The sequence below is a fragment of the Lytechinus variegatus genome, chromosome 3, assembly GCF_018143015.1.
Source record: "Lytechinus variegatus isolate NC3 chromosome 3, Lvar_3.0, whole genome shotgun sequence".
NCBI lineage: Eukaryota > Metazoa > Echinodermata > Echinoidea > Temnopleuroida > Toxopneustidae > Lytechinus > Lytechinus variegatus.
In genome coordinates, this window is record NC_054742.1 from 12,891,619 (window position 1) to 12,917,306 (window position 25,688).

The window sequence follows — 25,688 nt, forward strand, 5'->3', positions numbered from 1 at the left end:
ATCTTGTGGAATGATCATGGTCACATATAACGCCAGGAATATTCATGAAGTTTTCAGGAGAGATGACATGTCAAAGCTTGGTTGAGGGCAAGGGAGATAGAATGGCAGATTGAAGGGGTGCATAGATTATTATATGAACTAAAGTTTGAATAATAACTTCTAGCATTCAAAGAAATATCCTTAGATTTCTTTGAAATGTGCTAGTATTGCTTCTAATGGTTTTAAAAAAAAATCAATATTGTATATTTGCAGTTACACATACTGTACTCTTACATTTTGATTTAAATGAACTCAAATATTCCTTTCCTTTCAATTGTTTGTATATTAATCAGTTTTTTCGGTGCGAATTGTTTTAGTGATGTGTGGATTATCTCCATATGAGTAGGTATCCACTGTGTGTGTATATATATGGGGGGGGGGTGGGGTGTCAAGGCCCTTTTCAGTGGCCCATATATCTGATGCTTTAAACAAATATATACAGTACTTTTGCACATTATTTTTCACTCATGATATTAAATATCAAACATGCATTGAGTCCCTAATTAAATACATGAAATTACACTTGAATATTAGGAGGAGAAAACAAAGAAAGAGCATGAGAAGAAAACAAATGAGTTCTAATTCATCTTGCACATGAATATTGAAAAAATACCAAAGAATATTATTATACACCCTTTCCGTGTTTGGCATTTCCAGAGAATGCTTACTTTTTTTTGACCCAATAAAGAAATGTCCATGAGTTCACTTACAGTTGACTAGTTTTTGTCCCCAGAAATACTGGTTTATATGTAAACTTTAGGACAAATCCATTCCAACAAAAAAGTTGATTTTAATTTAATAAGAAGAGAAAATCCAAGTATATCACTGTAAATTTCATTAAAATCGGTCGTGGAATACGACAGTTATGACATTTTAAAGTTTCGCTTAATTTCACAAAACAATTAAATGCACATCCTGGTCGGTATGCAAATGAGGAGTTTGATGACATCATCCACTCACTATTGCTTTTGATTTTTATGAAATGAAATGTAAAAAAATCTAATTTTCTCCTTGTCAAGTGGAACAAAGATTAATTCCTCCCTGAACATGTGGGATTATCATTGTTTTAATACTATATGGTTCAGTCAAGTTGGCCCTTTTTTTGAAATATGTAAAAGATGAAATTTTGTATTATTTAAACAATAAGAAACAACTAGTGAGTGAGGGACAACATCTCATTTGCAGGTCTCCGAGGTGTGCATTTCACTATTTTGTGAACAATAAGTGAAAATTTAAAATGTCATTACTTATTTTACATCCTATTTTGATGAAATTTTCAGCATAATGCTAGTTTGATTTTTCCTCTGTTTATTCAAATCAACATTTTTCTAATTTTGAATGGGCATTGACTCATCATGACATGAAAGTAAAGGGAAGCATAAAAGAAGCTGAATGGAAAAAAAAGTGTCAGGGTATTTTATCTTGATAGCTTGACTGGTGAATGTTCATATTAGTTTGTGGTCTTCAACATGTAAAGAGAAAAGAAAGGGTCAAAGGAAGAACAAATAAGTATAGCTCTGAAAATTTGTGTTGTATGACTATAGGTGGTTTCAGACCGCCTCGAAGTTCGCCGGTTCCAGGTATTCTCTGATCGGGAAATTTACCCCGATCAGAAAATACCAGGTATTTTGGTAATGTGAAAGCAAACTACGCGTAATTTCCCCGAAAGAAAATACCCGCTAAATAGTAGGTACTTAGCGAAATTACAAGAACTTTCGTGGGGATTTTTCCAAGGTCGCAGGTATTTTGGCAATGTGAAAGCAAATTAAGGGAACTTTTATCCCAGCATGTCGTTGGGCGCGGCGGCATGGGTGGCTGCTGGGCTAGTGATTTTGAATCTCCCGCCTTGCCTGCTTATCAGACCACACTGCGCATGCTCGTAACTTCGGGAACTTATCCCGAAGGATGTGTTTCGGGGCGGTGTGAATGCAGGAGTAATGAATGGGTATTTTTTAGCCTTAAAAAGTTCTCGTAATTTAACGGGGATTCTTGTGATCGAGGCGGTTTGAAACTACCTTATTTGATGTGTGGTTGAATACTGTGTGTAATGGCTCATTAGGGGATGATTCTTTGTTTACATAAAAGTTTAATTCTTCATCCTGTTGAAAGGCAAACATCAATAATAAACAATTATTGGTTGATATTCTTATGTCATATTCATATCTTTTATGGAAAGGAGCCTATCACATTCTAATTGAATTTCTTCAAGAAATTCACAACTCACAAGTGTGCTTCAGATTATAAAATGAGAATTTGAATCATGTTTTGTTTTGATTTGTGGAACCTTACTAGCTAAGAAATAGAAAGATATGATTCAACTTCAAGAGAGACTTGAATCAATTTCTTGACATTTGCTCTTGCTAATTGCTCTCGTGAAAATAAATAACAATATTACACATAACAACCTAATCTCTGAACATATACTGTAATGCTATTAAACTATAATCCTAATTGCTTATATTCACATTATTCCAAATCTAAAGTCCCTCCATTAGCCTATACATGCTATATGAAAGCCTATGTACAAGACATGAGCTACTGTGGCTGGACCAAGTGGTTATATGTTAAAGCAAGGGCTTACAGAATTACTCATAATTATTATTATTTTCTACATGTATGAAATATCTTTAGTTTTCAAAGATCTTCATGTTAAACCTAAAGAAACTCCCAAAATTCCAGGTTTATGTAAATTTAACCCTTTAAAACAATTTGACACTTACACATATACATACACATACATGTAGGCAGTATCCTACTTAAAGCATGATTTCAGTACTTTTACTTATGTTAGCAATTTTATGAACCAGCCTAAACCTTGGCTGGTCTTAAAAACCAGATTTTGAGATAATCAGGTTCATATCTATATAAAACAATAAGGGATAGAGCCTCGTCGATCTGGCGCTGCACGGTGGCTGACGGGCCCACGATCATTTGGGCAAAGCAAATTTTCGGAGTATTTCATTTCATGTCTATTTCGAACAATAAATTATGGATTTTCATTTTTTTTTTCATTTTGGAAGTTTATTCCAAAGTGCCTATCTTAATGCTTTGAGAGAAACCAGAGCATTTATTCATACTGATTTAAAGCATATATTCTACCCTGTTATGATTTTTTTTCAATATTTCAACAAAAGAACAGGGAGGCATTCAGAAACTTAATTTTACAAAAAAAAAACAAGAGTTTAGGTCACTATCATATACATAGTTTTTAATGGCATATACCAGTTTGTAAAATCATTCAATGGATACATCTATGCCAGGTTTTTGACCCCTGCACTCCATTCAGGAGACTGCTTTAGTGTAGAAACAATGATAAAGAACGCTTCATAAGATCAAAGAGGGGGTTTCAATCCTCTCTCTTATTCTTTTCATGATAAAATTTTTGATCAAAAATTTGGTGATCAAATAGAGTTAATGACAGGTTTTCAGAATATGCAAATAACTAACTTTTTAAAATTTGACTAATAATTAGGTTTATGCTGGTCCATAAAATCACTGACGATATAGAACACTTTCACGAAACGTACTTACTAAACGCAGTTGAATGGATTTTTATCTTGAACAGAAAGATACTGAATGCAAAAATCATTTAAAGATAATCTGAAAACGTATTTTACATAAGTACTTGTTGAGAAAATTCTACCTTGAAAACTGTATGTCACTGTCATGGAGTGGAATGCATATGTGATAATTATTTGTATATTTTAGTAGGATATTTTCATTTAGCAAATCTTGATTTGACAAGTCACTACCATTATTTATTCTATATCACATTCCGCATTGACAATTTACACTGACACTACAATGAAATTGGAAACTGATATCAAATGAAGATATGAATTTACTGCACTTTATATTAAAGCCTATACTATTCTAACAGCTATTCAGGAACATTCAAATCAAGTTTCATATGAGATACACTAATTACTCTTATTTACCGTGTCTATTCCTGTGATGCCTATTACTATGGTCTCTTGTAGTTTCAGAGCCTTAGTGTGTTTTTAATCTAACACTAGAAATAGTTGCAGAAGTGTTGTTTTCTCTGAGTGGCTTGAAATGCTGTTTCACAGCGATCTGTGTTCTTTGTGGGACAACTCATGGTCTTATAAAATTCACAGGAGCTGTTCCACAAAAACCAAAGAACACTGAGGATTGAAGGTTTAACTTCTTTCAGATCAGGAGCTAGAGATGAATGTGATCACAGGTAGCTTGGTAGATGACATTCTGTAGAGACTGACTGGTGATTGTGGCAATCCTTATGTCATGGAGTCATCTATGGCATGTAGACATACACCTATTAGCTTTCAATAGCACTGCAGTTACCAACAATAGATCAAGGTGAGCTACTAAAGTAAATTGCCTTTCCTTACTGTCAACTGTCAAAAGTCTTATAAGTGACTTCTCTTTTACTTCTTCCATATCGGGCAGCAAGTTTTACAAGACATCTATATGTCTTTAACTGAGTATATATATCAGTATAAAATGTTAACAAGCCACGTGTAGAATATACATGTAAGCATTGGAATTAAAGACTCATTTTCTCCCTCTACTCAACTTTAAAGCACAATACAGCCGTAACACTTTCAATAACCCATGCAGATAAAAGGAGAAAAGACCGGTTACATAATGCATGCCACGGCCCACTCTATTCTTCCCGTATTAATTGTCTTTCTCCAGTCATTCTTGCTAGGTAGTATAGCTTCGCTCTATCAACCTGTTATAGGAGCGCTGTGGTACAGAAAACTCTGAATGTCAAAAGATGTGTACAAGGAAATGTGCTTACTCAGTAAGCTTGCTGTGGAACATTGAACAAAAGAAGCAGATCCCAATCCTTATGTATACAGGCTACTGAATAATAGGTCCTGAGTGAAAGGATACTCAACTAGGCAAACCAGAATTAAATCTTATCTTGTTTAATTAGGACCCTACAAGAGAAGAAACCATGTCTTATATAACAAATGTAAAGTGTTTTGACCAGGCTCTGATAACCGATATCACAGAGTATAAAATCATTTTCAGTGTACTAAATTTTGAGCAAGCTTTCATATATATTTCCTATCCTGCTCTGTCGTTTGAAATCATAGATAAAATATTCTTATATATGCAGTAATTAATCTTTAAGGTATTATGTAAGAGGGATTTGTAAATGTTTCAACAATTTAGGTAACTTACATTGTCATTCAGTGGAGTTAGACAAACTACATCTTGTAACACAATATACATTAATATTCAAATCATAACAAGAAACTTAATGAAAATCTAAATGTACTGCCAAGTAGTATATCCTCAAAACATAGCAATGCAAAACTTGATAAAATATGAATAATATGAGATGGCAGGAATCCATCTTTGCACAGCAGGTTGGAATACAAATGTCAAGCCAGAGCAATAAGTCTTACCAAAGCTACCTGTATCCCTACACAGAACCAGTCAAGATCTTACCATGAGACGGAGAGAAAGTCTTATCCATCCAAGCTGCACTCAACTATTAAAGTGGTAGTAAAACCCGCCAAACTCTCTCTTATAGATGAGTAAGGTGATCTATACTTGTGCATTATTAATGCCCCAAGCCAAACCAGTAGCCCATTCACTATATGCGTAATCAACTCTCATTGGTTCTTTAGCTCATCTTCATTTGCCTTACAATGAGCAGTGAGCGACTTGGTACACAATCACCCCCCCCCCTTTCTCTATTTCTCTTTCAGGGCCTAGTGAACTTGTTGAAAGTAAAGGAAAATAGATACAAGGATGAACAATAGACCCCTCTGGCTTACCAAGATGGGGTGAGGGAAGAGCCTCTATTGTTCAACTAACTCAAAGTATTTGATGGGAAACCAAGCACATTTCTTGAAAGAAATCTTTGGATTGGGCTGTGGGGAAGACACCATATGTGACACACTCTTAGTCTTAATGACAGACCTACATTTGTCAGTAAGAAAATGAGTCGTTTAAATTCATCACTATTCATCATTCACTTTTAGAACATTAAGGTCATCTTTCAAAAATCTCAATCAGTTTTATGTCAAACGATGTTGAATAATTTTGTTAAGGATGACCCTACATATTTTTAACATTTATAAAAATTTGTTTTGGTTGCTGATTGACTACTTTTCTCCTACACATAACAATGGCACAACAGTTCATCTGCATGTATTTCAGATGTATGATGCACACATGGTACATGTTTCTTGAATATCAAATTTTGGAAGTTTGAAGAACTTAGCCATAACTATAATTGTTATTCAAAAATTTCACTTTCTCATTTTAAACCACAGAAAATTTATTTATTACGTTTATTCTGAATAAAAAACAACAACATATATTTAGTGGATGCTGGATAATGCGACCACTGCTGCATGAATTACAAGTTTTTTTTTTTTAATTTGTAGTGATAATTGGTGTTAGTGCTTTCAAAGATGATAGGTCTGTTAGTGAATGCTTGCCAATCAATCTACAGTCCCTTTCTGCATATACACAAAATAGTTGAGTGGTGTTATGATAATGCAAGTAAATGCAGCAACTTTATTCTATTTCAAACTTGAACTGCCTAGTACTAGTGTAAAGTCCCTTTTTTCTGTTATCTAAAAAGCAAATTCAATTTTCTTTAAATTTCTAAATTCAAATTGTATTTCTATCTGTGCCATGTGGTAATGTTTTTTGCCAGGTTTTATTGTTTTATAATGTTCTCTTGCTGTATTTATTTATACATTTTGCCCCAGAATTGTGTTTTCTATTAATTTGTGTGATTCCTGTATTCTGTACAATATATTGAGACCAACATATTTTTCATTTTTTGACAGACCAGCAATGAGCCATAGTAAAATAATGAAAATTTCATCAATTTTTAGATGAAAATTGAGACATCAGTACATTTGCTAATTACAGCAAAGGAGATCATATTGATCGACTAGATATATCTATAGACTGAATGGTCTACTAGTTTTTATAATTGCAATGAAGGTAACATTACAAATCATCCTTCAATGTTCCACCTTCTGATCATATATGATTTCACAAGACAAAAGACAAATAGAATGTTCCCAGGCCATCCAGCCCAAACAAACTATGAAATAAAAGAGTTAAAAAAGATGATGAATAATTGATTTAAGATGTACCTACCGTTAGACAATCCATTGATTATGCTTGCTCTACGCGCTGCTTTTCTTAATCCCATGCCTCCCGATTTGGAGGCCATGTTGTTTTACAAAATACCTCCCACCGTTTTTCTTGCTTTTATCTTCTGTTCTGTCACTGGTGATGATCAATAATTTGAGCCTGTGAATAGATAAAAAGGTTTTCAGATAAATGGATCGCATCTTGGAGGCAGAGAATAAAAAGAGAAAAGTTCTTAGTGGGTTTGTGAGATCATGTGACCTGATGCGTCTCAACTCTTTAACAATTAGTTTAGAAGTGTAATGCTTTAGTTACTCCTTTGCAGTTCCTTTTGAATTTGATTTTTATATATTTTTAGTGAATGATACCAGTGATTGATATAGTCATTTTCATTTTTTCCTAATTTATCCTACCAACTTTAGCTTGTCTGTTTTCTAAAAATGCTGTTAAGTACTTATTGAAAAGGGACAGGGCACCGCTATAACCAAAGTGGGTAATTCATATTTCATTGCAGAAATTTAGATATTCACAAAAAATCTAAATATTCACATTAACTTATACATATGTAAAACAAACCAATTCTCATGTTTCAAATGTCATATATCAAATTCAAATATTTTTCCAAGATTATAGAATGATAACTTATAGTTCTGATTTGAATCCCTTTATTTTCTGATATACGATATCAAAGCATTTCTAAATCCTTGATGAAGGTTCAATTAATTGAATATATTACAGTATCATCCAACATTGCATTATTCCAAAGTAAAGTGGCAATGATTTTTTTTTCATCTTTTGATTCTTTCTGAAAGCTTTTAATTCACTCACTCTTCATTGGTTTTGCTATTTTTATTATGAAACATTTCCTATAAATTTTATGATTGCATATCAGAGAGTTACAGAAGATTATATCATATAAGTATTCCTTATTAAAAAAGGAAACAAAAATATGCACTTATTTTTCCATTCAAACCCACAGATTGCAATATGTTAAGAAAGATACTTCATAAAATCCACACCTTAGCAGTTTTAGGACAAAACTGGAGTAGTGAACAAAACTTTTGAGGGGAGGAATAGTTTTTCAAAAGCTTTTATGTTTTGTGTCCAAAGTGGAACCCAAATTATGATGACTTTAATGCATAGGAATATGACCTTTTACCTGTTTTATCAAGGTATAAACCAGGGGGGTGTTTCACAAAGATTTAAGTATGACTTAGAGTCGCACTTAAATACTGAGTTGCGTACGATATGAAAGGATTGACTGCATTGGTCAGATCGTGTCATGGGGACGCGCACTACTGTGTATCTATCAATAAGATCGCGCGTTGCATATCATGTACGCGTGGACATTTAAGTGCGACTTAAGTCATACTTAAATCTTTGTGAAACACCACCCAGATCCATCTAGGATAATACCCTGTAAGCTGAATGCTCATTATCTTCTACATTGAACCTGTTTGTTGTTCCAACATGTTGAATATCATCAATAGATGACACATTCTTTTGACTCCCAACAAATCATCTTAACCCTTAATCTTGTCTTTCACTTGTTCTTAAAGAACATCTACCCTAAGTTAATCTATTGTTTGATTGAGAAAGACCAGATGACCAAGTGGAGAATAGTTCATAGAGTATAAAGGGATTAAGCTTTACCAATTTGTTGACCTGCGCTTTTGAATAGATTATCCAGCTAATTCCATGTTTTGACAAAGATTGGAATAAAAGAAACCTGCATGACAAAGTGATATGACTTGGGTTTTAAAGTTTGTGTTGAAGATCTTTGATCTCTACTAAAGGAGTGCTATTTAGTACTTTCGTTCTCAGAGTTGATTGTGTGTAAACTTTAAAATTTTCAGCATTCATCATTACTACACAAAAATTGAAAATGAAAAGGTTATTGCTTTATAGTCCACCAGGGGCGGAAATCTTTTCCAAAAGGTAGGGAGGACGAGGGCCTGGAAAATTTGACAAGCAAAAAAGAAGGGTTATCACCCCAAATTTAAGGTCAATTCGACGAAAATAGATTTGACAAGCAAAAAATGGTTATCATCCCAAAATACATGCTTTATATTTCGATTTTGAATGATGTATTTTTCACCATCATAAAAGACCAAAAATAATAGGGGGATATTTGATATGTCCCCCCACTTTTTTTAGTAGGGGGGACACGTCCCCCTGTCCCCCTGAGATTTCCGCCCATGTAGTCCACATTTAATATCAAACAAAAAGTAGAATGTTTTATTAAAATGTACATCCTTCAGACAATGCAGAATATATACTAGCCAACAAATTTGAAAGTTTGAGAACTTGTATAAGCTTTTATGAAAAAGTTTTCTTATCTCCTACACTCTTCTTCAATTTTAATTAGAAACTATCCCATTGAGTATAATAGTAATGTGTTATACAACCCTGACATATCTACATGATGATTGATAAGGTGGTATACCAATTCAATGCAGATTCAAGCTTTTAATATTGACTTGATTTTTAGGTTCAGTTGTTTTGTTTTAGTTTCAGATGTTAGAATTTCACATACATTCTTTCCAGCTGATGATATACAATTCTGATTTCCTTCTGCTGTGTTAATGAGTGCTCTGTTTTATTGCAACTGTTATCCTAATTTTCAAGGGATCCACGATTTATAAGCTGAAACTGAAACTTTGTATTATTCACTTGTAAGATCATTCAAAGATGAAGAAATATTGCAAAAAGTGGTTAGCTTTACCAATATCCAGGATAACTTTTAGCTCAGACAAAACTATGTGAGTCACCAGAAAGGAATCATTGATGATAAGCTACTGCAAATCATTGCATATCATTGGTTAAGAGTGAATTAGTGAAAATCTCTGAAAAAAAATGTTTTGAAACATTTTCCAGAACATCCTCCTGGAAGATTAGATCCAGTCTCAAAATATAGGCATCTATATTGAAGTTTGATGATATATAATGACTTGATAATTATGATATTAATGATTAAAAAAAAGCTAAATTTTCATTCTGGTTTAACTTCTTCCTTATAATTCATTGACATATCTAAACCAGAAATGTATAATTTGCAATGGAACTGAAAAGCATGAAAAGTGTTATAAACCATGGACCTATAATAGGTCCATGTATAAACCAAGGTGGTACCTTTTTACTATCCATCTTACCTCCTTACTTCTTGCCTGGTGTCTCCATGAGATCCTAAACACCTGTTAACACTTCCTCACTTAAATAATCTCTCAACTCTCAAGGATAGAGATTCAGCACCCCTTCTCTCCTCATCATCATCCTTAAAAGGGAGGGGTATTATCATCATACTAGATAACATTCTTTGCATGGGAGATCATGAAAGATGGGACCAAAGAAGGAGGGAAATGAGGGAGCCAATAGGAACAAACATTATCCTTTTCTATTATCATCTTGAACAATGATTCAGACCAATATATGGATTTTTTTCACATGAACCCTTGGATCTTGTCAAGTTATTGACTGGGTAGCATTTATACTAATAAAACCCAACACTCAAATGTCATTGATCTATCTGAGATATACCGCATATTGAAAGGAAAATTGCTGAATAATTAATTTAGACAATGTTTATTGCATGTATCTCATGTACTTTTAAAGAGTAATGGAAAGTTGTAAAAGTTTGTTTCCATTCTCACTATTTGTTTTTTCCGTTTGATTTTATATCTGGACACCCAACCTCTATGGTAGCCCAAATGGGTGTAAGAAACCAAAGGATCACTGTTTTTTGTATGTCCTTACAAGGGACCTGAAAAGGGATTATACACATAATTGCATGAATGGACCCAATAATAGTCAATCAAAGAATGACCATTGGGTTTAGTCCCATCTAACTTTCATTAGTCTGTGTTTTGTTATTTTTTTACTTTTTTTTTCTGAAAGCAATTAATGTGAGGGGCTATAGCCTCTCTGTAATTGAACCAATCTCTTTTATTTTAATTTGTGCTTAGTAAAAATTATTGAAGCTAGCTTGTGTCAATTTTTTTTCATTTTGACATAGTGGAATTTGCAAAGTGCATTTTGAAGTTTGATAAGTTTATTTTAGAACCCAGTTTAAAATAGGACTCTAAAGAAGTTCTTAAGATTACGACCTAAAGTAGCAATTGTCGGCTTCTGCAACTTTTAGAAGGTTGACTGTTCTGAATGTCTATCTACAATTATGTCTACTTATGCGAAGCTTATGAAAAACCCATGATATGCAAAGAAAAAATTGTTGCGATAGTCTTGATAGTTTTTGTTCTTGTTTATTTTAGTTTTATATTTTCTATTCAGCAGGCACCAAATTCAAGTCATCTATCTCTACGTATATGCCTACACATACGACAGCTTATACTAGAGTCCTCTGTCAATACCAAATTAACTAATCCATTTGTGTAAATTCTCAATCTCTGTATTTTTTTTAGCCTTTGCTGTGGTTACATTTGGCCTGACACTATGTGAGACACAAGATTTTTGAGAATTATATCAGAACGCCATCTTTTGCCTTATGCACATGGGTCTACCTTACTCATTGATACTTTTTCTTCTGCTCCACTCACCATTATTTTTTTCTTTACAAGATTTACCTTCAAACCCTTGCTCTCAAAACTCATCTTCCACTTCAAGAACTATTCCAATAAACCAAATCATCCGCGTGTCAGCATCTCGGTCATTACACCTTAATATCCACTAGCATACGTTGATGAGGGTTCTTTTCTATGGGAGGGGGGGGGGAAGATTCACATATAACCACAAATAATATTTTGGATAAATAATTGTATTTTATTTTTTTCAACACCATAATTTATATAAACACCTTTTTTCGTGTGGAATCTTTGAAACTGCCAATTTGTGTTTAGTTCTCCTTTGGTAGATATACTTCATAAGTAATGTGCTATATGTAAAACTAGCCTCCCTCAAATATTTTGCTCCATTATACCACTGGAAATTGCCAGCTGAGCATGAAGATGATCTTTAAGATGCATGAAATAGCATTGTGGAACAAAAATATGTAAGTTTTCTTTTATTTGCTTTATAAATCATTGTTTGCTATTTCTAATTTACCCGCCTTTCTATTTTTCCTGTGATGTTTATGTTGCAAGCATGAATCTATCAGTAATTTTCTGTTTTTATCATATAGAACACGAAAGAAGATTATTTTCTTTACCTTTTTCATTTGCAATGACTTCTTGATAATCATTTGCTTAAACTAGAAGCTTTATGGGTTTGGTAGCTAACCGCTTCTCTTTTCTCAGCTATCTCTATCTCACAAAATATTGTTGTGCATCATGGTATATTAATTAACTCTAGATCTCGGTAAATCATAATCATATAATTGTAATACATGTATTAGGAGATGGTATGAGTGCTCGTCTTTAGTCTTTTGTAAATCCTGATTATCTAGAATAAGTCAATCTGACATCTATGTTTGGTTTTTATCAGGTTGCAAGATTGGAGTATAATAAGAAGGTTATCAGCAGGCTTATTGGTTCACCAAATAGAGGATGTATGCTATTGGCAGCTACCATTGTATTTCTTGCTCTAGTGAGAAGTAGACGGTAAGCATAGTTTAACTTTATCAGGTCACTGTCATTCAACTAGAGAAGGACAAAGATACATGTATGTGGTGCATTTGATAGATGATTTTGAAAATGGTTAATCAAAAGTTTGTGTTAATGATCTGGGGAGTGTTTCATCAATATTTTCATCAGACAAGTTGTCAGATCTGACATCTTTCCATGATTTTGATTCGCTGTTCCTATGGTAACTGTCGGATAAAATGGGACTCGTCGGATAAAACGTCCGACAAGTCCTTTCATGAAACGCCCCCCCTGGTATACACATGCAGAACAAAGTGAATTAGACTGTACATAGATAAGAGTTAACAATATTCAATACTCACTATTCCATTACCAATAAAGAAGAGGTATGCTGCTTTTGGTATTTAATCTTAACCAGTCCAGGCTTTTGGGGCTGTTCTCTAGGTGGGAAATCAACCTGGCCTTGAACTCCTAGCTGCCAAGGCTGTATGGTTATTTTTTCTGAATAAATTTTTAAAATATATATTCATTATGCTAATTTGTGCATAAATCATACTTTTTGCTCTAATTTGTGACATACAGAGCTCCTAGAATGCTATTTTGTTGGTAAATATTCTTTGTACCATTCCTAACAGTTGTGTTTGAAAAAAAATTGGTTTTAAAATTAATTTCCTATACTTGAACTATATATTACTGTGTTATGAATTTCTTATCCCCTCTTCCTCTCTGTTTCTCTGTCCCTCAACAGTCACAGGTGTCAGTGGGTATTATTTCCAATAATAATTCCAGTTTTTCAATCATTTCGGTTTTTCAAAATATTATGTAATAATGTTTTTTTTATTACAGATTTCAGCTAGCTATTGGTACTCAGTACAAATGGGAACTTCTAGAATCCAACTTGATCTGGTTGATAGGGGGAGGATTATTAGCTATTGGGATTATTCTTGTCATATCGAGTTTCTTTGCATTAGGATTTTATGGAACATATCTAGGTAAGTGTGTAGATATACTACTACAAATTTGATAGGAAACAGGCTAGACAGAGAAATATATAAAGGAGTAATAGAGATGGGGGGGATGAGGGACTATGAGTGTAATGGGTCATATAGAGTGCAAATGAAGGATAAAGAAAGAGAGTGAGAGAAAGATGGAGAGAGGTTGTTTGTATGTGTGTGTGTGTGTGTGTGAGAGAGAGATAGAGAGAGATGGATGGGGATTGAGATATATTAAACAAATTATACACACAGACAATGATAATTAGACTCATTTACCCCAATAGATGCAGCTGTGACTAATAATACTACCATCAAATAACACAAAACAGACAAATGTATGGAGATGTAAAGTAAAAACAAGGTTTTATTAATGAAACAAAAAACAGTCCGATCTGATTATTGGTCTAGTATAATAGTAATAATAGGAGTGGATACCATACGTGGGTCTCGAAAAGCACCCTAAACTCGTATTTTCCATATTCTGAAAATGCACCCCTTAACAAGTATTAGCATGTGAAACCCTACCCTTAACAAGTATTGAAAATAAAACGATACTCTTGGCAAGTATTCCCTGAAATGAACCCTTATTGTTATGTCACGGGTCCGTCGGTCGTCGGTTTTACCTTTACATAATTTTGGTTCGTACGATCCCACCGTCCACAGCTCGCGCAAATTGGACTCTAAACACGTAGTGTTGGGGCAAAAAGGACATCCTTTATAAAACATTTTAATTTTGTTTTATCATCCCCGCAAATCTGACCCTAAACACGTATCTTTCTTAGCGAAATAGATACCCTATTTTTATTATTTTTGTGTTTTTGACACCCTTATCACGTTAGGTACGTAACATGCCCTATCTTGAAGAAGACATCCTTTTTACATGTTTTTTTGGTCGCGAATGGTATCCACTCGTCAATGTAAGTTTTGTAAGTAAGGTTTTTATTGATCTTAGGAAGATATGAATATATTCTGACAAATAGAGAAATCATGTTTAAAGGGTAGGAGTAATATTTATTTTCCCTTCATTTTACTGAAGAATGACAATTTTTTCTTACATGATGTACCTTTTTTTTTTACAATTTTCACTCCCTTTTTTGTATTCCTGCTAGTCTTTATTTTTTTTTTAATTATTGCTTTAAATGTGATTTTGCAATGTGTTTTATGTAATATGGCTATTTTCCTTTATTTTCAGGTGATTATTTTGGTATTTTGATGGAAGAGAAAGTGACTTCCTTTCCATTTAACATTGTCAATGATCCTATGTATGTTGGTTCTGTACTGGAACATCTTGGCATTGCACTTCAGTAAGTTGACATTTCAGTTTTTGTTACAACCAATAATTTTTTTTTCTGTCTGCAGTGATGTCTATTGATGTTCTCTCCACATGCTATAACATCCTCAAAATACTTTTATACTGATATGAAGTTATCCAATCTCTATGCACATGAGATTTACATTTATTTGAATATGATCTTATATGAATTTAAACCAATTGATTTATCATTAGTTTTACATAATTTCATGTGGAATAGCTACCTTTATTAATTCCTGTATTCACTTACTAAAAGATTTTTTTCATTCATGGCTTGATACATGTGTATGAATCACCAATTAATATATTATGTGATGATAACTTCATTTTGCAAAGTTCTTATTGGAATTGTTTGAATTACCAGTGTTTTTTTATGGTGAAATAATAATATGTATCAAGTTAACAGATCTATGTATATGTATGATTCAAACAACTTAGTACTTTATATCTATTGTTTGATATATTCAACACATCAAAATTAAAAGGTGACTTCTCTAAATTTGCTGAGACAAATTTATCATATGACACTCTTTAATCATGATTTTTTTCATTCATTGTTTTCTGTACATGGTTCATATTTTCACTCTCACATTTATTTTGGCCATCCAGTTTCTCTGTGTATCTTTTGTTTTCAATCTATCGCACAGGTCTGCAAGTCCAACAGGTTTATTATTAACAACTATCCTGGCAATCATGTACATCATAGCAATGCAATTTGAAGGGCCTTTTACAGCTGAAATATATGCACAGAAAGCACTGGAGGAAAGCAAGAAAAACAAATAATATTGTTTTCAATTCATCTATAAAGAAAATACCCCCTGTTCAATTTTCAGAAGTTTAACATGTAAGCATTAGCAAAATTAAAATAGCTGAAACTTCAGCAGATATCTGTCATTATATCAAAATATTTGTTCTTGATATGTTGATCTAATTCATAATGTTTAATAACTAGCTCTCTGTCATGTTTAAATTGTACAATTTAGAATTTGCTTTCTGTTTTAAAGGTATGTTTTTGTAGCATTTTTGTGCTATTTTTTTGGTATTTACACCAATGCTATCCAACCATTCAAAAGGAGAAGAGGAAAGAAATAAACAGCAACAGTACTTAGATGCGATAATATATTAAACTTATTAATGATTGTACATTTAAAAATTCCAACATGCATGAATGATTTTTTATTAGTTTGTACACAACCTTTTGTACAAAATCAAACCAAGTATAATTATGAAAACAATTCAGTTTAGTAAATTAATTGCTGTGAGAGTTTTACTATGATTTAAAAGACATAGTCTACAGTAACTTAAAATATGTTGATTGTAACTGTACTGTTGGCTGCATAACCTCTGTTTATTACTACATGTGACAAGGTTTGATTTATGAATTTTGCTTAATGGTTTTGAATGTCAAGTTGTAACAGACATGGAAACAGTTGGGATTTCTTGATTGGTTTTGTGTTGGATTTTGTGCTGATGATGTTGATGTTACCATTAATATCAAAATGTAGAAAACTTTCTCATCACCTTGTAAAACAGTAAAATGAAGAAAATGTGAACTTACAATTCTTCTTTGTGAATTTAATCCATTTTTTCTCATGATATGTGTAAGCCCAATGATGTCTTCCTAAGGAGCATGATTAAGGTTTTAATAATTGTTCATTAGTGTGACTTATACATGTATATATTGATTTAGTAATGTCATGAAAAATAATAATTTAGCTTTTAAATTGCTTATTACCATTCAAGGAATGAATATTCATGCCAAGCATAAATTTACTACACAAGGGTTGAATGCAGCATATAGATTATTTTTATACTAACAGAAATCTATACTCTTGATTAAGATAATAATATGCCCAAAAAGCTATCAATTAAGATTGTATCCTGAGTTGGTCACCACATTCCATTCTTTGAAAATAGACAAAAGGAAAAGAAAAAGAAAAATAATCATAATATTTTTTTTTCAATTTGATGTTTAGATTACATCTTTAACAAAACATGATTTTATATGATATAATCATATATAATTTATATGACAGTGAATTCACACTTTAAGATGTTTGTTTTAGATATATATAGGTTTTAATTTATTCTTTTACAAAGTTTGCTTATTCTACACAGACTAAATTTTATATATGCTGTACATTTACCCTGAAAAAATATGTTATTATTCAGAGTTTGAAAATGTTGGTAACAAACTTGTGATTGAAATGTACTTTCTATTTCAAATCAACTTTGATCTGTTTGAAAACCTTGGGAATGTCTGTTTTTTATGAAATTCATTGGAATAACATAGCAATTTTAGTGAATGAACAAGTTTGGAAGAAAACTGTTGTTATGATATTTTGTATGGAATTTACATTGAGAAAGCATTTTTTATGATTAAAAAAATGGTAATCATCATATTTGTAATATTTTTTATTAAAAGAATATGAAGAATTTTACTCATTGGAAATGTATTCTGTTTACTGTGTCCCCTGTCACACCAATATTCTATATTTTCCATTTTATTTAAAAATGATGTCTTTAATGGAGCTAATCCTAACTTTACTGGAAGAGGGATATGGGTAGGGCCCCACCCCTTCTCAATATTTATGTGATATATCCACTACTCCCAAAGAAGTTGACATTGCATTTTATCCAAGAAGAGCAACTTTTAAGACCATACGTGTCCAACAAAAATGTTAATGGCACTATAGCTCTAGATGGGTATAATATTAAAATTACTATAACGACAAATCATTTTTTACAACTAGATGAAATTTTATGTGATATGGTCCAAACATCACAAAGGAATGAACATTATTTCATTACACATCAGGAAACCTCCCCATCTAAGTTTAAGTAGTATGTAAAGTTGGGATAAGAATTGTCTGTTGAGTTCTCCTCCATATGGCTGAACATACATAGACTGCAGACTTGCCTCGGGGGGGGGGGGGGGGGGGGGGCACTTACATTGACGAGTGGATACCATGCACGACCGAAAAAACAAGTAAAAAGGATGTCTTTTTCAAGAAAGGGCACGTTACATACGTAACGTGATAAGGGTATCAAAAACACAAAAATAATGAAAAAACAGTATCTATTTCTCTAGGAAAGTTATGTGTTTAGGGTCAAATTTGCGGGAATGATAAAACAAAATTAAAATGTTTTATAAAGGATGTCCTTTTTGCCTCAACTCTGTTTAAAGTCCGATTTGCGCGAGGTGTGGAAGGTGGGGTCGTATTAAACCAAATGATGTGTTAAGGTAAAACCGACGACCGAAGGACCCATGACATAGGCCTACTTTTCCTGTACTTGTTTAGGGGTTCATTACAGGGAATACTAGCCAAGAGTATCGTTTTGTACTTGTTAAGGGTAGGGTTTCACACGCCAATACCTGTTAAGGGGTGCATTTTCAGAATATGGAAATTACGTGTTTAGGGTGGTTTTCGAGACTCCATGGTCGCGCATGATATCCACTCGTCATTGGAAGTGGCCCCCCCCCCCCTGGACTTGCCTGCATGTGCTTTGACAGGAATCAATATGAAAGCAGATCACCTAGGTCAGAGTTTAGTACAGAAAATGAATCTTTCAACTTGTTAATGCTTATGAAAAGGATGAATGTAATTGATGTATACAAACTAGATGAAAAAAATACAGACATTTTCAAGATGAATTCAAGATTTGAAAAATGTTTTAATTCACCTTGTAGTTATTGTTAGTATAATTTTTATGTTTGATTAAAGATATCATGCTAATTTTCTTAAACCTTTTTTTTTATTTTAGTATTTATTTATTATTACTATAATTTATTAGGCCATAAAAACTTGCAGAAATCATACAATGTAAAAACAAAATACAATTTGAAATTTATTAATTAAATATAAATAGGGCACAAGTAAAAATGAAAGAAAAGAAGAAGGGAGTAAGAAAATTGTTTTTCCATGGGCGAGGACTCGCAAAAGTAAAATTCAGTACCATTGCCCAGAGGCATGTGAGTCCTCACAGAAAAAAAACATTTAAAAAAGGAATGCACATTCCATTATATACATTTACATGTAATCAAAATTCAATAGAAACTCATTCAACAAACATTATTGATGAGTATATATGTAATGCCAGACAAGATAAAAGAAAAGGGGGGGGGGGTAGAAAAATGAATGCCGGCCAATTGTATAAAATAAATGCTAGTTTATAAAATTATATACAGCATGATTGAGTAATTTTCACATCATTATCATTTAAGTGTCATTGACATTTATGTGGGACACACTGTATTTGTGACGTTCAGAATTGCACATTGCTATAAAAAAATGCTTGAAAATATTATTTCATGTACAAATCAAATACAAATTTTATCTACTGTTGATATGCAAATCATTTTATTTCATGCTGATTATTTTGATTCATTGAGAAAAATCCTCATTTATATCCACAAAAATATACAAACATTACAAATATGTACAAAATAGATAACAAACATAATTGAACAGGAAAGTGAACCGAGTTGTTCAAAAATAATACAAAGAAATGTACATTACTAAGGGGAGTCAAAGAAGACAAAAGAAGTCTTAAAATCAGGTGCCCAACATAAAACAATCAAATAAGTGCTATCAAAATAGACATTTCTTAACAAAATATAGCATGTGAATATGACTCTCATTCATAACTTTTAAAATATCCTATAAAAAGTTATTAAATAAGATTTGTATAATTTTTCCATTGAATTTTTTGATGTTTTGAAATTTGAAAAACAAGCATGGAAATAATAAAATGTGACTATATTATCAATTACTTTCAATCATAATGGAACACATTTTTGAAAACTTTTACTGATTATGTTCAATTTAATTTGATAAAAATCCTACTAACAACCCAAATAAGCAGTTATGCTGCTTAATTAAAAGAATTGATACCAAATTATGATTGTAGAGAAAATAATTGATGAAATTAATAATTGCTGATGCAACTATGATTTATTTAATCCTTGATAACCTTTTTCCTTTCTCTGTGCCTGCTGAACTTGATAGAGCCTGTATTATAAAAAAAACTATAATAGGTTTACTCCAGGATGAAAATAAGATCTCAATAAATAGAATTAATACAACAAGCTAAACAATGAATATTCAATCGGAATTGAATGAAAAACAACTAAATCAAAGCATTTTCATATTTTGCATTTTTTCAATATATACAATTTTAATTTCTGATATACCACAAGAGATCTGATGATGCCATCTCCTTTTATTTAATTCATAACTGGTTTATGAAATTACAACAATCCTTGTTTTCTGCTTGTCAAAAGGGAAATATATTTTCTACATGTGTATGAGAAGTGAGATCATTCATTTGATGAAATTAGAAAAGGAAAAATCATTGAGGTTGTGACATCCACTTATTGCATGTATATACAATTGTTTCACAAAAAAGAGTAAATTTTCAAATTTAAGAATCCCATTTGTCCAATAGAAATAGGGTTATATCTTTAAAGGACAAGTCCACCCCAACAAAAACTTGATTTGAATAAAAAGATAAAAATTCAACAAGCATAACACTCAAAATTTCATCAAAATCGGATGTAAAACAAGAAAGTTATGACATTTTAAAGTTTCGCTTATCTTTAACAAAACAGTGATATGATCGAGCCAGTTGCATCAAAATGAGAGAGTTGATGATGTCACTCACTCACTATTTCTTTTGTTTTTTATTGTTTGAAATATGAAATATTTTTAATTTCTCGTCATTGTCATGTGAAATGAAGTTTCATTCCTCCCTGAACACATGGAATTCCATTATTTTAACATTTTGTGCGTCAGGCAAGAAGGTCCTAATTGTCAAATTTGTAAAAATTGAAATATTGTATAATTCAAACAATAAAAAACAAAAGAAATAGTGAGTGAGTGACATCATCGACTCTCTCATTTTCATGTAACTGGCTCGTTCATATAACTATTTTTTTGAAAATAAGCGAAACTTTGAAATGTCATAACTTTCTTATTTTACATCCGATTTTGACGAAATCTTCAGCATTGTGCTTGTCTGATTTTTCTCTATTGATTCAAATCAACATTTTTCTGAGGTAGACTTGACCTTTAAATGACAAGTCCACCCCCAAAAAAACTTGATTTCAATAAAAAAAAATAAAAATCCAACAAGCCTAACACTGAAAATTTCATCAAAATTGGATGTAAAATAAGAAAGTTATGGCATTTTAAAGTTTCGCTTATTTTCAACAAAATAGTTACATGAACAAGCCAGTTACATCCAAATGAGAGAGTTGATGACATCACTCACTATTTCTTTTGTATTTTATTATATGAAATATGAAATATTTTTATTTTCTTGTCATTGTCATGTGAAATGAAGTTTCATTCCTCCCTGAACACGTGGAATTCCATTATTTTAACATTTTGTGCTTCAGGCAAGGAGGTCCTTATCATCAAATTCGTAAAAATTGAAATTTTGTCTAATTCAAACGATGAAAAACAAAAGAAATAGTGAGTGAGTGACGTCATCGACTCTCTTATTTGGATGTAACTGGCTCGTTCATATAACTATTTTGTTGAAAAATAAGCGAAACTTGAAATGTCATAACTTTCTTATTTTACATCCTATTTTGATGATATTTTCAACATTGTGCTTGTCTGATTTTTCTCTATTGATTCAAATCAACATTTTTCTGAGGTGGACTTGACCTTTAAGAAAAAGTTTGAATTTAAGAGATTAAAGAAAAAAATTATTTGTTGAAAATGCTATATTTTTCTCTTGAGTTAAAACTAAGAATGGTTAACTGTTTTTCTCTCTACCAGGTTTCTCGCTATGAGTATCAAACAAGGTTTCTCACAAAACTATTTGGATCCAAGAAAGTAGCCTGTTCACTCTTCTGTGGGGTTATTGCTATCTTAGCTCTATTCAGGTTTTACACGTAAGAATTGTTCATACTGATATTGTTTCTCTTCAACATTGCTGCTTTAATTTTGTTTTGTGGGGAATTAAACTGGTATTGCTTAAGTCAGATTTCTTGGGGCTGTTGAAATCTGTTAGACTTGGGCAAATAAGTAGGTAATATGTTTTTATACTCTAGTGATTCTGTTCTCAAATTCGTTGGTCATAGCTCTATGCTTTGATTTAAGCAGTTAATCAATGGATAGAAGACAACATAAGCAGAGTACTGTATTGAAACATGGGTGGTAAAGAATAGAATACTTGATAAAAAGAAAACATTTAATACATAGGGTAAGAAAGAAAATCATTTTTGTAGCTGGCAGAAATGAATTAAAGTGGTTTTATATAAATGTCCTTATTTTGTTGAAGTAGGAATTTGTGTACTTTACCTGTTTGTGTATATTTGATATAAATGCACTCCCATTATTGTTAAAATTACTTATAATGTTGTCACCATTAAAAAAGTAACAATTCTTCCTTAGCTAATCAATTACAAGGAAAATACATTAATTATCAGAGATAAAAACTTGTAGGGCTATAAGGTATTTATTTTGAGAATTGGATTATATCTTATTCAGATTGATAAATATTTATTCTTGATTTAGTTTCTACTGGGCAGTGGCAGGTCAAGAATCATGGCCCCTTTTGGATCATATAATAGTAAAGACGATTGGACAAACTCTGACAGTCTCTGGAATTATCATGGCTACTTCAGCTGTTATTGCTCTCAATTTCTATGGATATGGTTTTGGTAAGTCACAGTTGGCAAACTCAAGACATTCTTATACAGTATGGTCTCTCCCAGTCTATGATCATTAAAACAAAACAGATATTTAACTTCCAAATGAACTGTAGCTCAGTTGTCTTTCATAATCATTTCCCCCTTTTTAAGCTGTTCTTAAAGGCCTATATAAAATAATTTTATAAATTAGGGGGACAAGAAATGGGTTAGTTTTATCCCACAACTTTCTGACAAGAAAAATTGGTCTGTCTGTCTGTCTCTCTTAAAAAGTATGTAATTTCTTCAAAATAATCTGACCAGTTAAAGTATAATTGAAAAAACAAAATATGTACTAAAAATCCATAGGTTTATCACTTAAAAGGGGAAAGGCTTCTCCCTCCCAGACAGTCCAGCTTTGTGTCTTGCTCCCATCTTAAACTTATACCCCTTTCATAAACCCCATTAAAATGAATTAGGCGGCTAATAGCAGCATAATTTGGTCGTAAAATTGGAGGAGGACAAGAGTTATCCGCATTACTCTGATGCTGCTATTATCCGCATAATAGCGGGATCGGGATAAGATTTTGAGTTTATGAACGCATTTCCAAATAATGCGGATAATTGCCATGGTGCGGTCACAAGGTCACCCTTTTCCAACACAACCGCATCGGAGGGGGCGTGTCCAGTTGTCATGGCGATTATCCGCCTTTTTCAGGACGGGCGCTCGTAAAAATAATGCGGCTTATTTTCGGAGTTTATGAACGCAATTTTTATTGAATTATCCGCATTACTCTTAGGCGGCTAATTGGAGGATAGGTTTATGAAAAGGGTATAGGTAGCATATGAATTTACCACATTCATGACATTGGTCAGATTATGCTTAGTCATCAATGAGATTTTGTGCTTAATTTCTTGATCATGTTGATGTTGAAGCATGACATCAATTTACACTTGATTCTTAAAGGTATGTTTAACTTTGTGAGCAGCCGATTTAAAAAAATCTCAAACCAAGATGAAACATGCGTACAAATGCATGTATTAGAACTAATAAACCCTGAAAACAACCATTATTGAGAATGAAAAGCGAAAACTACAAGGCAAACCCCGATTTTGTAAATAGACGTCTTATAGACACCTAAATAGTACACATGAGTGTATGGGATGAAATTAAGATGGTGTTTCCGGTCACTTTATATTTCAATTTTTGAAGCACTAAATAATTATTTTCGAATGCAATTTTTTTCTGGGCTTCATTTTTGTAACATATCACAGACACAGGTGACAAGTGTGACCTTCTAGCTCAGATTTTTTTAAAAGTCAAACCAATGTTAACCAATCACTTTAAGCATGACTGTGAGTCTGAAATTCATGCTTAATTTCTCTGTGAAACATTCCCTGATATGCTTTTTTGGGTTTTGATGGGAACATGAATCTAAACTAGTGAGAAGGTGACTTGTAACCAATCTAGTAATGAGAGACAACCTTTATCTGTTTGTGTGAGATATATCTCCGCATCCCTTTGATCATCAGGTGCCTCTAAATATTATCAATGACAAACATCTTAAAAGTGATTATAGATCTACTTGACAATTGAAGTAATTGGAAAAACAATTGGATTTTTTTATAGGGTGATATATACCAGCATATCTGTATAAATATTTGTTCATGCTAAGTAATCAGATTAGTTCATGTAATCAGATCATGTAGGATACAAATGTATGCATTCTGTGAAGATAATACTTTGGTTCAAAATGAGACATGCAGTATAGGGTCAATGTCATTGACAAGTGACACCGGTAAATTGTGTATTATTAAATTAGAATAGAAACAGTAAAACAAATATAACGGTCAAAATCATTGAATAGGATAGTATCCAAGAAAGGTATAACATGTAGAAGTTTAATGTTTATTAACTAATACAAAGATATTCACAATGCATGCTGTATGTAAGATAATGGTCCTAGTGATGTTGAGGTCACTTTCCATTTTAATTATAATAAGAGGAAATCTCAATAATATTATTATTCTTTTCCTAGAATTCCAATTGGGACAGCCCCTGTCATTGTGTGTATGATTACATAATCATTGTTATGATATAAAGGAGTTATTCTTTATACCAGTACCTTAAATTAGATTTTTTGAAATGGGAGTGAATGGGAGCAGAGTACAAAATGAAAATACAAGTACTTGTATATTCCATCGCAATCCTTTGATAAATGAAGTTTTAATTTTGTAAATAATTTTAGTGAGTTAATGAACTTGAAGTTGACATATATACATGTATGTTAATCTATATATAAGAACTTGGGACACGTATCAGTATGTAAATGTCATTTATGAAGATTTCCTTTTTTTCTTGACCGGTAAAGCTGATTCTTTTGATATTCTGATGGAAGAACGTGTTACAAGTTTCCCATTCAATATCTTCAACAATCCCATGTATCTTGGCTCTACACTAGAGTATATTGGGGCAACACTTGTGTAAGTAATATTTTGTCAATCTTGAAGAAGATTATATTTGATTATAATTCATATTTGGCACTCAGAAAGGTGTCATTGAAGAATAAGTTTTCTGATGCATGTACATGCAATATAAAAAGTTGTGTTCAATGTTGACAAAAAGACTCTATTAACAGTTTTATTGTTTGTTTGTACATTTCGATCTTTTGAATCAATTTGATTTGTTTCAAGTTTCACTTTCATTGATGTATATTCTAAATACTGTTCATGAGCAGCATGTTTTTGGAGTGGAATGTGGAGTAGATTTTGAAATTGATATTCAATTCTTTCTAGTATAACAATGCATTTTTTCATCTCTTGTACAGGAAAGCAAGTCCAACTGGTATGTTATTGTCTGCTATGATTGGTGGGATGTATATCATAGCTCTACACATTGAAGAGCCTTTTACTGCTATGATTTATGATGACAAATTAAATCAAAATATACGCAAAGAGAAGTAGAGGACCTTTATGGAGGCGGGGGGATGGGGGGTCAGTCAAATGTATTGCTGTACACATGCATGGCCAAATTATTTCCAAACACCCCCTAAACA

At 32.4% G+C, this 25,688-nt stretch overlaps 1 protein-coding gene across 3 annotated transcripts in view; it reads left to right on the forward strand.

Moving 5' to 3' along the window:
- Positions 1-25,688, forward strand: part of LOC121410249 (phosphatidylethanolamine N-methyltransferase-like) — a 40,671-nt gene extending 14,983 nt beyond the window's left edge. For 2 of the 3 annotated variants that reach the window (XM_041602198.1, XM_041602200.1), the window contains exons 3-6: positions 12,586-12,701; positions 13,530-13,675; positions 14,871-14,982; positions 15,638-17,424. In XM_041602198.1, coding sequence (XP_041458132.1) covers positions 12,586-12,701; positions 13,530-13,675; positions 14,871-14,982; positions 15,638-15,773 — 510 coding nt within the window. In that variant the 3' untranslated portion in view covers positions 15,774-17,424. Of the gene's footprint in view, positions 1-12,585; positions 12,702-13,529; positions 13,676-14,870; positions 14,983-15,637; positions 17,425-21,778; positions 21,895-22,519; positions 22,666-25,004; positions 25,117-25,460 lie in introns of those variants that run through there. The other variant, XM_041602199.1, reaches the window with a different exon arrangement.